Consider the following 18,396-nt stretch of genomic DNA (forward strand, 5'->3'; position numbering starts at 1 on the left):
CAGTACGGCATATGCCTTCTTCACCGCACTATTTACTTGGGTGGCAACTTTCAGAGATCTGTGTACATGGACACCAAGATCCTTCTGCTCATCCACACTACCAAGTATCTGACCATTAGCCCAGTACCCCATCTTTTTGTTACTCTTACCAAAGTGAATCACCTCACACTTAGCTACATTGAACTCCATTTGCCACCTTTCTGCCCAGTTCTGCAGCTTATCTATATCCCGTTGTAACCTACCACATCCTTCCTCACTGTCAACAACTCCTCCGACTTTCGTATCATCCGCAAACTTGCTCACCCAATGGACAATCAATGCTGACTATACAGCAACGTTTAGATCCCCCGAATGAATAGGGAGAAAAATGCAAATAAGAGTTGACTAACTAGCCCTCAAGATTGCTTTCCATTTAATCAGAATGTAATTCCATTCACAATTGTTTGTATCTTCATTTCATTTACCCAATCTCATCACCATGTACATTTATAGACTTAAGATTAATGGCTTCAGCTGACCCAGCATCTGCTGCCTTTTGGAGGACAGAGCTATAAAATTCTTCTGCACTCAATGAGGACTGCTTCGTGGTTTCTGTCTTGAATTGCCCAACCCTCTGTTCACCTATCAGAGGACATATCTCTCCCTCATTGCTATCCAACCTTTTTTTGTTATAAGCATCTTAAACACTTCAGTCAAATCAATCCTCAGTCTTCTACACACTATGGACAAGCCTGACCTTGCGCTGGCTGAATATCTACACAAAGCTAGCTAGCCAACACTGGAATGTGATTCCAATTCTTCCAAAGTTCAGAGATGGCAAGGCTGCCCTGAAGACCAATAAATTGATAAATCCAGTCCAGAGCCTGACTTTGCATGGGCCAGTTCCTTGCCAAGCATGTTCAATACTAATTAGGTTTTTTGAGAAACTTCCTCCAAGGCACATTTAAATAGAGATAACCTCATACATAACATTGTTATCGCAACCCTCTTGAGTGAACTCATTCTTCTCGGTTACTCAAGCAGCTCAAACATGGTATGCAACAGTGTTGTCTTTATTGCAATTTATGTTACAACAGTCTCTTAAGGACCTTGTGAACACCAGTTAACTACTTTTAGCGTCTTTATCATTAAAGGTCTTACGAAAGATATAAGACTTTTGAGAACTCGTTTCTCTTCTCCCTCCATCTACTTTTGAGAACTCGTTTCTCTTCTCCCTCCATCTAACGTTAGGAGAACGTTCAGTTCAGGGCAAGAAAAATAATTTATTCTACTCATGACACACTTCCAAATACACTGCAGCAGAGCATTCCTCTTCCCTCCCAAAATAATCTGTCTTTTTGGTATGGTTGGCTGTAAATTCTCTCAAATTTGCGCATTTTCACCGTGTCTGTGGGGATTTCCTCCAGGTGCTCCGGTTTCCTCCCACAGTCACAAAGATGTGCAGGTCAGATGAATTGGCCATGTTAAATCGCCCATATTGTTAGGTGCATTAGTCGGAGGGAAATGGGTCTGAGTGGGTTACTCTTCGGAGGGTCGGTTTGGACTTCTTGGGCCCTAGGGCCTGTTTCCACACTGTAGGGAATCTAATCATTTCCTGTTAAATGAGGCTATGGTAAGGTTATGTTGGGAAATGTGCATTTTCTGCCACCTGGTGGTGAAGTACAGTAGTGTGCACATTCAGTAAGTAGCATCACCAACCAATAGCTTCTGGTGTCCTGTTTGCATTCAACCATCCTGAGACAACTCCAACGTTATGAATGATACTGCATTATACCTATTCTGATGATTGAAGAGGAAGTCAATTGACTGTTTAATAAAGCAAGCAGGGTGGGGTAGACAATGCAATTTATTTTTTCATTCCCCTCCCCAAATGAATCTTGATATTTATAGAGCCATAAGTTATGCAGCATGGTCCAACTTGTCCATGCTGACCAGGTTTCCTAAACTGAACTAGTTCCATTTACCTACATTTGGTCCATATACCTCTAAACTCTTCCTATTCATGTACCTGTCCAAAATGTCTTTTGAATGGCGTAATTGATTCTGCCTCCACTACTTCCTCTGGCAGCTCGTTCCCTATACGCATCCCTCTGTGTGAAAAATTGCCCCACCCCTCAGTCTCCTGAAAATCTTTCCCTTATAGTTCTGGACTCCCCTACCCTGGGGAAAAGACCTAGTTACTCACCCTATCCGTGCCCCACACGATTTTATAAACCTCTTAAAAAGGTGACTCCTAACTGCTGTGGTTCTGTTCACCAAGCTGGAAGTTTTTGTTGCAAATGTTTCGTCCCCTGTCTAGGTGACATCCTCAGTGCTTGGGAGCCTCCTGTGAAGCGCTTCTGTGGTGTTTCCTCCGGCATTTATAGTGGCCTGTCCCTGCCGCTTCCGGTTGTCAGTTTCAGCTGTCCGCTGTAGTGGCTGGTATATTGGGTCAAGGTCGATGTGTTTGTTGATGGAGTTTGTGGATGAATGCCATGCTTCCAGGAATTCCCCCCTGCCGCTTCCGGTTGTCAGTTTCAGCTTCCGCTGTAGTGGCCGGTATATTGGGTCCAGGTCTATGTGTTTGTTGATGGAGTTCCTAGAAGCATGGCACTCATCCACAAACTCCATCAACAAACACATAGACCTGGACCCAATATACCGGCCACTGCAGCGGACAGCTGAAACTGACAACGGGAAGCGGCAGGGACAGGCCACTATAAATGCCGGAGGAGACACCACAGAAGCGCTTCACAGGAGGCTCCCAAGCACTGAGGATGCCACCTAGACAGGGGACGAAACGTTTGCAACAAAAACTTCCAGCTCGGCGAACAGAACCACAGCAACGAGCACCCGAGCTACAAATCTTCTCACAAACAGGTGACTCCTAAGCCTCTGACACTCTAGGGAAAAAAGTTCCAGCCTCCCCTGCTAACTCAAACCTTCTAGCCCAAGCAATATTCTTGTAAATTTATTATTGTACACTCATTGAAAGCCCAGAAGAACAAACAAAAACTGCAGATAGTAAAATGTTTCTGGCAAGTCGGTCTCCAGCTTGCTGCCACCAAATGAATAAGGGTGGGCTTAGCCCTCTCTGGTGCAAGCAAATCTCAGTTTCCAGGCACAAGTCTGAGGTTCAGTCACTGTCTGTGTGATTCACCTGTGTACAAGGCTTCCCACTCTTTCCAATTCAGACCACATGGCACTGTCACACATGTGGACTAGAACAGAGGCTTGAAAGGCTCAGCATGTGCTTAAAGAAAAAAAAAATCCTCCAAAGTCACACATTTGCCATTTCAAATCCCACTTCAGAGACCTGAGCATAAAATCTCAACAGCCATAGATGGAGGGCTGCTCTGTCGGAGGGGTTGCCTTATAAACAGGATAGGAAATCAGGGCCCTGTGTGTTACCTCAGGTTAACTCAAAAGACTTCATGACAGCAATCAAAGAGTAACTAAGTTCTTTGGTGTCCTGGACGGCATTCAGCCTTCAACCTACATTGCTGAAGAAATATGTGGTCATCACCATATTGCTGCTGTAGTAGGTTGCATTCTGCAGTGCGAAAATTGGACACTGTGTTACCTAATGTCACAACAATCTCTACACTTTTAAAATACTTTCCTTGTTTGTATCGTACTTCAGGGAACCAGAGATCATGAAAGATGCTATTCAAAACTGTCTAGATTGAGGTTAATGATGTAACTTAGTACAGGGACCTTTCCTCCCGAAAAGCAATGACTGATTCCAGAATAGAGTTGCATCAGCTCCATCTTCACATGCAACTATTGCTAAACTGATCAGTTATGGAGGTTGTCATATCAAGGTCAATGCTGTGCTCACCAAGAACCACTTTTTCTGGGTTACATGCCTCCCCGGAAAAACCAACACATACTGAACTGGAACAATGGGCGACTTAGCCAAGGAAGTATTAAAACTAACTGTAACAACTACTCTGTCATTTCTCCAGTTCAGGCGAAAGTGAGTACTGCAGATGCTGGAGATTAGAACCAAGAGAGTGTGGTGCTGGAAAAGCACAGCTGGTCAGACAGCATCTGTGGAGTAGGGAAATCAAAGTTTCGGGCAAAAGCCCTTCGTTGATTTCCCTGCTCCTCGGATGCTGCCTGACTGGCTGTGCTTTTCCAGCACCACACTCTTGGTTTTAATCTCCAGTTCAGACTAATTGTCTTAGCAGCAATCAGGAATCAAATCTGGGATCTCTGTGATTTTGACTTATTAATAAATAGAACACAACAAATGCAAAAAGTGATAAATGTTGTTCCAGAAAGAAAATAAGCGAAAAGCAGTGACTGCTAATACAGTATTATTCTACTTACATATATGGACCTGGAAGGCCACCAAGGGCATTGAAACATAAACAGGTATCTTCTACTATAACCGGACCCTGGATCTAAAAGAAATAAAGTTGCTCAATGTCACTACATTCCAAATTTATTGTTGTCAAATTTACTGTTACAATCCACAGCAGAATGTTGACTGTTCAATTTGGAGATCAATAGCAGTTTGCCCCACATCTTGCATGTTAAATATCAAGAAATAATGTTTCATGGACAGTGCTCATAGGCCGTGAACAAACCCAACGTTCAGGTTCTGTTCTCGTTCCCAGCAGTGTTATTTTGCACAACTGAGCAACTGCCCACTACCAAAATCATCATGACTTTTTTTTCCACTTCTGTAGCCAATCAAGTACTCATGAGCAAAGTCCATTATGGGCGCTAATGCTCAAGTTGGCATGATCAGAACATCCATTTGTTAAGTGATTTCAGCCAAGTTCTCAACTTGGTATAAGCTACTCCTGTTGGAAAAACATTGCATGTGGACGATTTGGGAATTGACTGTGATGCAGCCCACGGTTGAATAGCCCACAGATTTTCACTTTCTAGAGTAAGGCACCGGAAGGCTGCTCTTGCCTCTGATACAGCATCCTAGAATCAGTAACTGACATCGATAAAGAAGGCAAAAACATTTTAGGGACAACATTTAATTAATAGTCATTGGTGTGAAATGTATCGAAAGCAAATGCAATTTCACAAGAATTCCCAAATTACACACAAATGGATCACTAGTCAATTGCAAAGCGACATGAGGAATTGCAATGAGCTCACAAGCACAATATGGATCGCGATTGTGATCGTTTCTGCCAGTGTTATAGCCTTTGGCTTATTTCTTCCCACCATGGTATATAACGGAGTTAAAAAGAATTAGGAGAAAGTGAGGACTGCAGATGCTGGAGATCAGTGCTGAAAAATGTGTTGCTGGAAAAGCCCTGAAGAAGGGCTTATGCCCGAAATGTCGATTCTCCTGCTCCTTGGATGCTGCCTGACCTGCTGCGCTTTTCCAGCAACACATTTTTCAGTTAAAAAGAATTAGGTTCTCTCAGAAAATCAGCCAGTTTGTTCCAATAAACAAATTTCCTGGCTAGGTATCTGAAGGAAGACATCCAATTTGAATAAAAACACTTTGAAGGTTTCGACTAATAGCAAACAAATGTGAATCTCCAGTAAACGTTCACATGGGTGCAGAGTCACTGGTTACTTCTGTTACGATACGGCGGTGAACCCTTCTGCTAATTAAACCAAACACCCGGAAAAGCTCACCCTCGCCTCGTAATGTGTTAAAATATGAGTGACCGAGAACTCCCGAATTCCACTATTTAAAGAAAATAATATCAACTTATTCTTTAACTCTAAAAGTGAACATTAAACAACAAGTATTCACAACTCAAAGCCTCCCCTTTCTCTTAATTATTTATTATCTGCCTACAACTCTATAACAATATATTACTCCAATATAACACTTATTAAAATTACATCAACTTAATTTCAAAACCACACAGAGGCTATCATCTTTGGTATTTTTCTTTCAGCTGAAGATCTCCCTGGGTCATCTTTGTTCTTTCACTACGAATATATTTCATATGAAAGACACCTTTGATAGAGTGTGTTTCAATGTCTTGGGTCTTTCCTGATGGCAGTTACTCTGTCTGGCTTTCAAAATGCCTGCCTTTTTTATACCCCTAACATTGGATCGTGTCATTGGTCCAAGGTTGGCAAAACAATAAATTCAAACTCGATTGGGTTTTAGTATCCTGAGGCATAATTTAAACTGATTGGTTAAATTCGAATCATTGTCAAAACAGCAACCAACTCGAGTATCCATTTCACAGCCAAATGTTACATATTTACAATTTTCCAGTACACTCAGACTGCTAGCTAGTCATACGGCAGGTGCTCATAAGTAGTCAGTGCAGAACAACATTCACTCTCAAAGTACACGCTATCAACTTCATAACACTTCCACTAAGTGGATCTCAGAGCACCTTCCCCATCTGACTAACAGATGGCACGACACAGATCACGAAAGCTATTGAATGTCCTAAAGACTACTGAATTTGCATATGCCGTTCACTACATATAATCATTGGCAAGTTAGGTGTATAAACTAAAAGTACTAATTGGATGGAAAACATGTTGGGATATGGTGAGGTTGTGTTAGCTGCTACATAAATGACATTTTTGTATTTAAAACATCAATTTAGTAATATTCAAGTAACAAACTGATAGAGCAGAGGCTATAGTACAGTTTATTTGGACAATTACATGACCATTTACTAACATATCTAGGCCAGATAATACGTTTGGTAACTGACACTTACTTGCCTGGCTGCTTCCTGACATTTCTTGATAGAGATTTCATCGGGATCACCCTGATACTCTGGCACTGGAGAGGAAATAATAATTAACTTGAATCTCATTTTCTAGTTCATCAGTCTTAAGATGAGAGCAAATTAGTATGTCAACTACTTACAGTCAATCTTTTTGGAAACAAGTGTGAAAGGAAACTTGTCACCCAGAATTTGAACAACCTGTTTTGCAAAGACAAAGCAAGATTTAATCCCTGTTTCCGCCAAAAGGGTTTAAAAAAAAGTTTTAATTAATTTGCTTGACAAGACAATAAGAGATCAACTTATATGGCCATTGTACCTGATATTGTGTGTCTATCAGTTATGCAGTAAATGTACTGCAGCCACATGCCAAGATTTCAACAACACCTCACAGACCTTTGGCAACTACCATTTAGGAGAACAGTAATAGCACAGGGTTACCTCCAAGCTCCTCCTCTACGTCTCACATGATTTTGGCTAGGTCATAGATCACTGTTCCTTCATTGTCACAGGGTCAAACTTTTGGAATTCCCAAACATTGGTTTGCAATTTCAGTATAGAAGCACGCTTCATGGTTTGCCTGCAATGTTACTGTTCTTAGCCATTAAACAGGTGAGGTCATGAAGCTGGGTATACAGTATACAGGAAAGCAAGGCACCAGATCAACCCAGTAGGATTTCACTTTCGCTCCCTTTCCCTGACCTCATTAGGAAAGACGATTAGAGACACCTGCCATATCTTACTAAATATGAGTAAGAACTGCATAAACAGTCTAGAATTTGCTGCAGCAGGGCATCACGGTGCATACCCAGTCAATCAAACCTTTTCCAGTGCCCACTTCAGCTTAAAGCACAGTCGCCGAAAAAAGTTCTGAGTGCAACATAGCCAAAGGTAAAAGGCGTTTCTGAACTTAAAACAGAAATTGGTGGAGAAACTCAGCAGGTCTGGCAGCATCTGTGGAGAGAAATCAGAGTTAACGTTTCGGGTCCAGTGACCCTTCTTCAGAACAACAAACAGATACTGACAGACCTCCTGAGTTTTCCCACCAATTTCTGCTTTTTTTTTTGGTTCTGATTTCCAGCATTCACAGTCCTTTTTTTCCAGCTTTTTGTGCTTCAGAACTTTTTGATTGTCAGTTCGTTTTTAATAAGATTTCTCGAAGAAACTGCATGAGCAGTGGATCAAAAATCAGAGTTAAATCTACTATGGAAAGAGAAATGAAGTGGGAGATAAATGGTGGAGTGAGTTAAAGTGATTACATGAAAAACCGTGAAAACTACATCCTAATTACATTGGGCAGCACCGTGACTCAGTGGTTAGCACTGCTACCTCACAGCACCAGAGTCCCAGGTTCGATTCCAGCCTCAGGCGACTGTCTGTGTGGAGTGAGTTAAAAGTGATTACATGTCTGTGTGGGGATGCTCCAGTTTTCTCCCACAGTCCAAAGATGTGCAGGTCAGGTGAATTGACCATGCTAAATTGCCCATAGTGTTAGGTGCATTAGTCAGAGGGAAATGGGTCTGGGTGGGTTACTCTTCGGAAGGTCGGTATGGACACTGTTGGGAATCTAATCTAATTACAGTCAGAATGTTAAGTAAACCTCACTCTGTGTACTCAGCTATATATTGCTAAGTAACAGGAAAGGAAGGGCTCAGAATGCAGCCTATTCTGGTACAAAATACTGAGATTGCAGCCTGTGAAAAGGTTCAGGCTTGCTACAAGTTGACAGCCTGGAAGGGAGTATGGTACCGCGACAAAAAACAAATCCATCAGAGAGAGGGAATGGAAACAGAAGAGGCAATATCGCTTCCTTATCCTATACCGTGGCCTACCTCCTCCAGCTTCCTCGCGTTACCGGTAACAAACACCACACTACGACCTGTATTTACAGCCATGAGCACTTCCAGCACAGACAGACAGAGAGAGAAAGCGAGGGGCTAACGTTTCCGGGGACGAGGACGGGAGATGCCTCTGATTGGCTCAGACTTTGCAACACTCCTCCCCACGTGCTCCGAATGGAACGGGGAGACATGAACCAGCCAATGGTTGCAGGCGGAGAGTAGCGGGTGGTCAAATCAGCTCGTTCACCCGGAAACTGATGGGATGAATTGTAATAACACATGGTGCGCTAACAGGAGAGTGGATTTGCTCCAGCAGTTTTTAGGTTTTATATTTTTTGGCTGCTCTTTTTATTTCTTTTCTTGTCTAATCCATTTTAAAAAAAAGGCATTTGCCTTCCCGCGCGTTGACATACACAAAGCAAAGAAAACAAAAATAAAGTTCAGCGATAACACCAGGGAAGCAACCGAAAAGACTTCACCGTAGGCCGACCGATATCTTTGGAGAAGGAGCTAACGTGTCCAGTTCGTGCTATATTCGTTGTAAGGAAATGAGTGCCACATTGTGCAAATTGTAAGAACAGTGGACTTGTTATTGGTCTTTAGGACTTAATTTACACGCAGAGCTGTTGTACACTTTGTGCGAGGAAGGTGACCGATGAGCAAGGTAGGCTAAGTAATATTTCATAGCAAATGGGATTTACGTGCAAAAAAGAATCCAATGACCTTAGATATTAAAGCTCGTCAAGGTTTGTTTATTTTTAAAAGGGAAACATCTGAATATAGGACATGTTTTGCCTCAAATTTGTCAGTCAATATGACTGAAACTTGAGGTATGGATGTGGTGGCAGTACTATTGCTTGTGAAATTAGAGCCTTGGAAAATTAAAATTGGTGACATGGAGAAATTGACATTTGTTTAATCTTAACACTTCCCAATCAGCATAGCTACCATTCTAATATGGTGGCTTGAATTTAAAAGAAAATTAAGTATTAGGTTAAAATTAACTCCGTTTGAGCTTTGTCTTACCCCTGTATAAGTACACTTGTTGAACTAGGGAAAATGCCTGGACAACAAGCCCAGTCCGTCATAGTTGATTTTGCAGGTGTTTGGTCTGAGTGCTTGGAGATCTGGCTTCAAGAAGAATTCCAATGTTTATTGGACTGCCTGGCCATTGAATCTGGAGGTTGTTGCTGATATACAAATCTCAATACAGTGCAAGAACATGGCACTATATACAGCTGCCTGGTGTACTATGACTTTTGACTTGAGGTCTTTGCTGTCAAACACTGTACTGTAGTTTGTAGAGGACTGAGCTGGTCAAGTCTTGGATCTTCTCAGCACTGGTGTCCAAGAAACCTCATCTCACTCCTGCAACTGCTTCGTGATGATATTACCGAAACTGTGAATGGGAGATCTGAAACAGATGCTTTCAAAATTGGACCAGTATCAGCAAGGCTGTTCGGATAGTCCCAGATGGTTTAAGATCTACCTGAAAGTGGCTGTACATCTCAGTAAGATCAATTGCCCTCTGGGTGTGAGTGTTAAATATTGCCCCAATGGAAAACTCTCAGTTGCCTCTGAGACAGAACTAAACTAACAACCATAGACATACTGCAACCATTGATCGTCCTATTCAGAAGACTACAGTCTTTCGACTCTGCAACAGATTTGAAAGCCCTCTCAATCTCTTCAATTTGCATATCTAAAACTCAGCATCTGCCCAGATATTGCCAAAATAAAAACTTAAATGTCAAATAATCCATATGTGGAATATGTTACAGATATTCCTATAACGTAATGGTTGTATTCTTATGCAATCTTGTGTTATAAACAAATTGCGCGTTAGTAACAGCACTTAATGTGTTGGTGATGTAATCGTGTTACAGGCAACACACAGTTTCCAAAGCAGGAACTTTTAAAATATATTCCCAATTTGTTGCAGTGATTTTGCGTTAACAAAATACGTGTTATAGCAGAGCAACTTTATAGAGCCATAGTTATAGAGACTTTGGATTAGTGGTGCTGGAAAAGCACAGCAGTTCAGGCAGCATCCGAGGAGCAGCTGTGCTCTTCCAGCACCACTAATCCAAAATCTGGTTTCCAGCATCTGCAGTCATTGTTTTTACCTTTTACATAGTTAGAGAGACGTACAGCATGGAAACAGATCCTTCCGTCCAACTTGCCAATGCCGACCTGATATCCTAAATTAATCTAGTTCCGTTTGGCTCATATCCCTCTGAACCCTTCCTATTCATATACCCATCCCAAAGCCTTTTAAATGTTGTAATTGTACCAGCCACCATCATTTCCTCTGGCAGTTCATTCCATACACTGTCTGGATGAAAAAATTGCCTCTTAGGTCCCTTTTTAAATCATTCCCCTCTCACCTTAAAATTATGCTCTCTAGTATTGGATTCCCCTACTCTGGGGATAAAAACCTTGGCTATTTCACCCTATCCATGCCCTTCACGACTTTATAAACTTCTATAAGATCACCCCTCAGCCTCCTATACTCCAGGGAAAAAAGCCAGCCTATTTAGCCTCTCTTGAGAGCTCCAGCCCTCAAACCCTGGCAATATCCTTGTAAATCTTTCCTGAAACCTTTCCGAATTTCACATCTTTGCTATAGCAAGGACACCAGAATCACTTGTATTCCAAAATTGGCCTGACAAATGTCCCGTTCAGTGCAACATGAAGTCCCAACATCCAAAACTCAATGTACTCACCAACCAATGGCAAGTGTATCAAACACCTTATTCACTATCTTATCTACCTGTGACTCACTTTCAACGAACTCGGAACCTGTGCTCCAAGGTCGCTTTGTTCACCAACACACACCAGAACCTTACCTTTAAATGTATAAGTCCTGCCCTGATTTGCCTTGTCAAAATGTAGCACCTCGCATTTATCTAAATTAAATTATTTCAGCCCATTGGCCCTTCTGATCAAGATTCCATTGTACTCTGAGTTAACTTATTCACTGTTCACTGCATCTTCAATTTTGGGGTAATCTGCAAACATACTAACTATACCTCCTATGTTCATAGCCAAATCATATATGGAAATGACAAAAAGCAGTGGACCCAGCACCAATCCTTGCAGCACACCACTGGCCACAGGTCTCCAGTCCAAAAAGCAACCTTCCAACAACACCCTCTTTCTCCTACCTTCAAGCCAATTTGGTATCCAAGTGCTAGTTCTCCTTGTATTCCATGTGATCTAACCTTGCTAACCAGTCTACCATGAGGAACTTTGTCGAATGCCTTATGAAGTCAATATTGACAATGTCCACTGCTCTGACTTCATCAATTCTCTTTGTCACGTTCTTTAAAAAATCTCTATCAAGTTAGTCAGACACGGTTTCCTGTGCGAAGGTGAGGATTGCAGATGCTGGAGATCAGAATCGAGAGTGTGGTGCTGGAAAAGCACAGCAGGTCAGACAGCATCTCGGGAGCAGGAAAATCGACATTTCGGGCAAAGGCCCTTCATTAGGAATGAGGTTGGAAGGGATAAATGGGAGGGTGGGGTTGGGGGAAAGGTAGCTGAGAATGTGATAGGTGGATGGAGGTGGGGTAATGGTGATAGGTTGGAGGGGAGGGTGGAGTGGATAGGTGGAAAGAATAATGGGCAGGTTGGACAGGTCATGAGGGCGGTGCTGAGCTGGAAGGTTGGAACTGGGATAAGGTGGGGAGAAGAGAAATGAGGAAATTAGTGAAATCAAGATTGATGCCATGGGGTTGGAGGGTCCCAAGGCGGAAGATGAGGCGTTCTTCCTCCAGGCGTCGGGTGGTAAGGGAATGGCGATGGAGCAGGCCCAGGACCTGCAAGTTCTCGTCAGAATGGGAGGGGAAGTTGAAGTGTTCGGCCACAGGGCGGTATGGTTGGTTGGTGTCCCAGAGATGTTCTCTGAAGCGCTCTGCGGGTAGGCATCCTGTCTCCCCAATTTCGAGGAGACCGCATTGGGAGCAACGGATACAGTAAATGACATGTGGAAGTGCAGGTGAAACTTTGATGGATGCGGAAAGCTCCTTTGGGGCCTTGGACTGAGGTGAAGGGGGAGGTGTGTGCAGGTTTTTCAATTCTTGCGGTGGCAGGGAAGGTGCTGGAAGGGGAGAGTGGGTTGTTGGAGGGAGGTGGACTTGATGAAGCAGTCACGGAGGGAACGGTCTTTACCATGCACAAAGCCATGTTGACTATCCCTGATCAGTCCTTACCTTTCAAAATACATGTAAATCCTGACCCTCAGGATTCCCTCCAACAACTTGCACACCAGTAATATCAGGCTCACCGGTCTATTGTTCCCAGGCTTGTCCTTACCACCTTTCTTAAATAGTTAACTGCGTTAGCCAACCTCCAATCTTCCAGCACCTCACCCGTGAGGTGATATAAATATTAAGCACTTCCCATACCTTGGGGAATCAACTCTCAATAATTTGCAGTTGTAAGTGGGAACCTGTTCTTTTGCCTTTTGAAATACTGCAAAAGCTTATAGAACTGTGTTGGTATTGCCCCTTCTGTGTGACTTTTTAAGGTGAGGATGGTCTGAGTTCGTCATTTAAGTTGAAAAGTCTTTCTGGTATGTTTGTTTGGAAGCTGAGATCCAGTAAATTAAGCACCAAAATCTTGTTATGTTAGATGATCTTGGTGCAATGAGGAAGTTAATTTTCAAACCCACTCAGGATAACCAAAATCTCACTTCTCCAGACGCCCATCTCAGAAAAAAACTTATGTTTATCTGCAGTCTCTATGCTATGTTTTTAAATAGCTCTGAATTTACTGAAAACGTCAGTGCACTTTCATTTATAAACACTATATTGGCAGCTTTGAACATTTAGTTTGTTTTGCCTTATATTATTGCTTTGCTGAGATGTGAATGACTGTGCCCTTTTCAGGTTCTGAATACAGTAACGTAACAGTTAACAAGCCATTTTCCATCTTTACCAAGATTTGAAAATGAACTTGCTGCCGAAGAGCTCAAAAGAGTTCAGTTCTGCTGAATACTGGGAGACCTTCTTTAAGAAACGGGGTGCCAATGCCTTTGAGTGGTATGGGACCTATGTGGATCATTGTGCTGTTCTGCACAAGTATATCAAGCCTAAAGATAAGGTAATTGAAACTTTTTAAAATGGGCTTGGACAAAGTTCTTCATTTCTTAAAGCAGAATGGTCTTTGTAACAGTTTTTTTTAGGAGTAAGTTAACTGCCATAATGAAATAAATTTTGAATTGTTTTAACCGTGTTGTTAAAATAATTCCTAATTGTTGAACGAACTGCAAGCCTTTACTTTGCACTGTTAGAAATAAGCCAGTCAATTTCTACTTCAGTCTTGAGTAAGGACCCTGTTTTTTTTTAATCTGAAAAAGAAATTGTTAGTTTTCGAGTGACTGCTCTGTACAATAATGGAGCACCGATTGTCTATATCTTCAATTCTGTTTCAAGTTATACCATTAAAGCATCTGTTGGATGCTGTCATTGTGAATGGTTATTTTTTTCCCTTGGCATTTTCTGTCAGTCCAACAAAAAATGATCAACTAACCTGAAACATATAAAAGTTATAGGTTAAGTTCCGCTTCAGATCATGATTGTGAAGTCTAGAGCAGTAGTTAATCAGATATCATCTTTTGGGTAAGACAAAGACTTTGTCTTGGATGGACATGAGATACCACAGTGTTTTAAAGGATGTCCTGGCTAATATTTATCCCTTAACCAACATCATGAAGACAGATGACCTGATCAGCTATCTCATTGCAGTTTGTGGGCTATTGCCGTGTGCAAACTGGCTCTTGCATTCTGCATTGCAAAAGGGACTGCACTTCTTCAGGAGGGAGGTCCCTTGCTGTAAAATGCTTTGGAATGTTTTCGGGTCATAACAGCTGCTCTGGCAAATGCTTGCTTTTGTTCGTCTGCTATTTCTCTTTAAAGATGAAATGTATGGAGGAATGTAGTGAGTGCTTTGTTTTTAAAACCACTCGCACTGTGGTGACCCAAAGGTCAATTCTATGAGAAGGTCCGAAACCTTTGCCTCAGAACAAAATGGTTTGAAAGACGTGATGCTGGACTCTACGTTAACTTTGTTTCTCGCTCCAGACCTATTGAGTTCCTCCATGACTTTGTCTTTTTCAGATTTCCAGCACTTAGATTATTCTGATTTTATTTGAATATGCTGCAGGTTTTCGACTGGAGAGGTGGCTTTGAGGTTTTAGAGTCATGCAGCACAGAAACAGACCAGTCCAACCTGTCTGTGCTGACCAGGTATCCTAAACTGAACTGTGTGTGGCTGGTGGGGGTAGGGAGGTGGATCTGGATAATGAGAGAGAATGGGAGTGGAAGAATTTATTCCTGTGATGTAGAAGGTGCTTAGCTGAGAGGGCCTTGTTTCAGGTGGATATGTTGTTTGAGACTGAAACGTTGTCAAATTTGATGGTGGACAATGTTGTATTCCATTCCCTACTGCTGACGTTTCTTCTACACAAGTAATCATAAAATTAACAAGGTATTTTATTTCAAGCAAGTAATCGTATTTCTCCTCTCTCTACCTTTTGATCTTTTAGGTGTTAGTTGTTGGCTGCGGTAACTCTGAACTAAGTGAGCAGATGTATGATGTAGGTTACCAGGGGATCACAAACATTGACATAAGTGAAGTGGTCATAGCCCAGATGAAGGAACGCAATGCCACCCGCCGACCGGCGATGGTCTTTGTGAAGATGGACATGTTGCAGATGGAGTTTGGTGACTCGCAGTTTCAAGTTGTACTGGACAAGGGGACCTTGGACGCCCTCATGACGGATGAGAGCAAAGAGACTCTGCGCAATGTTGACAGGATGTTTGCAGAGATTGGGCGTGTCTTGCAGGTCGGTGGGCGCTTTGTGTGCATCTCACTGGCCCAGGAGCACATCGCAAAGAAAGCTGTTGGCCACTTCGCGCAGCGGGGCTGGCTGGTGAGAATACACACCGTGGAGGAACAGGGCACGGCAAGCAGACAGTTCACAGTGCCCGTGTTCATCTTCATCTTCACCAAGTTCAAGGAGATTTCTGGAGCTGGCCACCAGATCCTGGAGATGTGTGCAGAGGAGCTGGACAAGCCACTGCGAATGGACAGTGTGGATGGACTGTTGGAAGCGATGAAGGGAAGGCAGCAGTATGCACTACTCCGAAACCACTTGGCCAAGCACTCCAGCAGCAGAGAGAGCGTGGCCCTCACTCTTTGTGACAGCGTATCTGGGAAACCTCGCTACACCTTTCATGTTGTCGATCTGCCCTCCGTGAAATCTCCTCGCACCAACCACTTTGCAATTTTCATAGGTGAGTGTGATCATGGTTGTGCTGGAAAAACCATGTGACAGGGTATCTCTATCTATAACGTTATCTGGGCGTAAAATCGTGAGGGTTGTGCTAATAAGTTGTTTGATGATGAAGTACCTTCTGGACTCCGTCGTGGTAATGATGGCAAAACTGCCAATGTCCACCAAACGTTGCTTCACTGAAACTGATGACGGCTTTGACAGCACGCACATTCACAAAATAAGGTGGCGGTTTCACTCATTCTGTTCTCTGCCTACAGTCAGGGTTGACCTATTTTGCTGTGGTGCTCAATCCACCTTAGCCAGAACGGGGATTGAAGCCCTCGGTGGTGTAATTGTTTCGAACCATTCAAGCTGTCCAACCGACCGAGCCTAAGAAGTTGAGGACCTAGCACCGGCCCTTATGGCATGCCACTCATTACATTTAGCTATCTGAAGATTTAAGTTAAATATAGTGGGTCTAGTAATTTATTCTCTAATGTTCATAGAATTCCTACAGCGTGGAAGCAAGCCATTCGGTACATCGAGTCCATGCTGACCCTTTGAAGAGCTTCACCCAGACCCACCTCCCTGACCTATCACTGTAATCCTGCATTCCCCATGGCTAATCCACCTAGCCTTCACATCCCTGGATACTATGGGCAATTTAGCATGGCCAATCCACCTAACCTGCACATCTTTGGACTATGGGAGGAAATCCACACAGACACGGGGAGAATGTGCAAACTCCACAAAGATAGTCACAAGGTTGGAATCGAACCCCGGCCCCCGGTGCTATGAGGCAGCAGTGCTAACCACTGAGCCCCCATGCCACCCCAAGACACAGTATTACCATCTTCCTGGTTTGCTGTGTCTGAATCTAAAAGTTGACCCAATTTGCTGCTTACCTGCTTGTTGGCATCACATTGAAATGTGTCAGGGCATCCCCTTGACCCGATGCCAGATTTAAACAGCGACTGGGGAAGGTAGAAATCCCACAATGTGGATGTTCGTGAACATTTTTCTTGCTCTTGCTGCTGACTTTAAAATTCAGGCTCCGAATTTGCTGGGAAAGCAACAGGAGATTCATGGCACTCATTGCTATGTGTGTATTTAAAAGAAGAAGTAAAGCAATTTCTGGCGAGGGAGAAAAACACTGTGTGCTGCAATTTGTCACAAATTACTGGTGGATTTATGTCACTCCAATTAGCAAGAATGAAATCTTGCCTTTGGCTGCTTAGGAGTCACAAGAAACTGCCGTATTTGCACTGCAAATGAGAATTAATCTCACTCAGAAGGTTAGGGGTAGTCTTTCAAGAGTTCAACAGCTCTTTTTTTTAAATGACCAAATTGATGTTCCCTGCAAATCCATTTAAGCCCTCAACGCAGAAAGGGAACATTTAAGAATATAAGAAATAGTGGAAGCCCAAATGCGCTAGTGGGACTAGCAAACGCGATCCCAAATTTCAATGGTCAATTTTGTAAGTTAATGACGTAGTCAGAAAGGGTAGGTGATCTGGGCAAATATTGACTGTACTTTCTTGAAGAACATCTTCATGCAGTTGTTCACTTGTGGCCTGGTTGGGTCTTGCACTTGGCTAGAGGAGGGATGCGCTAGAAAGAGAGAGGTCAATACAGGCAAGGGTAAAGTAGTACCAAGCACCTTTCACAGTGACTTGATGCAGTTTGATGGTAGTTCCACAGGGCAGGGAGACCGAATGGATGTTCGGAACTGACGAGGGCCGGAGGCAGCTGGGCAAAAGTGCGGAATTCAGGCGTTTGCTGGTTGTGGTGTTGCACCGTGACCAAATCTACGAGAGTATGGAAGCCATTCAGTCAGAGCTGTCAGGGAAGGTGATGGATTTAGCTCCTTCTGGACTTCCTCCAAATCAACAGGTAAATGCTCTTTTGTGCATGTGTGTGTGGGCTGCAACCATGATTGATCTTCAAAAAATGGATCCTGTTAATTGTGAAATCCTGCCATTGGCCTCTAGCTGCAGGTGAGAAGGAGCAGGTTGAACAAATATGTATCATTTCAAATATGGTCAATGACTTGTGTGTTCATCTTTACCGGTTTGTCTTAGTTTGATTCATAATGTTATGAAAATACTCATTATAGTATATGAAATGTCTGCCTTTGAAGGTCAAACGTTATCTGCTTATTCCCCTTGTGCAGGTTGGGGGCAGTAAGAATTTTACAAGTTGCAATACCCCTACAATCTTTCATATTTCTTTCATAGTCCCTGACACCGTTCCCAGGGTGAAGGTGTCACTGGCTCCTCCGATATGTAGTACTTATCCATAGTTGGCAGTGGCCTTGAGCCTCTGTGTTTCTTGTCTTGAAGCTGCTTCCATAGTCTGCCAGAGTACAGTACTGAACAGACCCTTCGCTCCAACTCATCCATGCCGACCAGATATCCTAACCTAATCAAGACTCATTTGCCAGCACTTGGCCCATATCCCTCTAAACCTTTCCTATTCATATATCCATCCAGATGCCTTATAAATGTTGTAATTATACTAGCCTCTACCACTTCCTCTGCAGCTCATTCCATACACACATCACCCTTTCCATGAAAATGTTGCCCCTTAGGTCCCTTTTATATCTTTCCTC

General features: G+C 42.9%; 2 protein-coding genes across 3 annotated transcripts in view; one reads left to right on the forward strand and one right to left on the reverse strand.

Moving 5' to 3' along the window:
• itpa (inosine triphosphatase (nucleoside triphosphate pyrophosphatase)) overlaps positions 1 to 8,616 on the reverse strand; it is a 34,262-nt gene extending 25,646 nt beyond the window's left edge. Inside the window, exons 1-4 of the mRNA XM_043699881.1 lie at positions 8,495 to 8,616; positions 6,806 to 6,863; positions 6,654 to 6,718; positions 4,315 to 4,388 (exon numbers count right to left, since the gene is read on the reverse strand). Coding sequence (XP_043555816.1) covers positions 4,315 to 4,388; positions 6,654 to 6,718; positions 6,806 to 6,863; positions 8,495 to 8,557 — 260 coding nt within the window. The 5' untranslated portion in view covers positions 8,558 to 8,616. The remainder of the gene's footprint in view (positions 1 to 4,314; positions 4,389 to 6,653; positions 6,719 to 6,805; positions 6,864 to 8,494) is intronic.
• Positions 8,617 to 8,697: 81 nt separating this feature from the next.
• The window catches only part of mettl13 (methyltransferase 13, eEF1A lysine and N-terminal methyltransferase), a 29,700-nt gene continuing 20,001 nt past the window's right edge, over positions 8,698 to 18,396 (forward strand). The window contains exons 1-4 of one of the 2 annotated variants that reach the window (XM_043699878.1): positions 8,698 to 9,167; positions 13,449 to 13,609; positions 15,054 to 15,804; positions 17,479 to 17,678. In XM_043699878.1, coding sequence (XP_043555813.1) covers positions 13,457 to 13,609; positions 15,054 to 15,804; positions 17,479 to 17,678 — 1,104 coding nt within the window. In that variant the 5' untranslated portion in view covers positions 8,698 to 9,167; positions 13,449 to 13,456. The remainder of the gene's footprint in view (positions 9,168 to 13,448; positions 13,610 to 15,053; positions 15,805 to 17,478; positions 17,679 to 18,396) is intronic. The other variant, XM_043699879.1, reaches the window with a different exon arrangement.

The sequence above is a fragment of the Chiloscyllium plagiosum genome, chromosome 11 (genome assembly GCF_004010195.1).
Source record: "Chiloscyllium plagiosum isolate BGI_BamShark_2017 chromosome 11, ASM401019v2, whole genome shotgun sequence".
Taxonomy (NCBI): Eukaryota; Metazoa; Chordata; class Chondrichthyes; order Orectolobiformes; family Hemiscylliidae; genus Chiloscyllium; species Chiloscyllium plagiosum.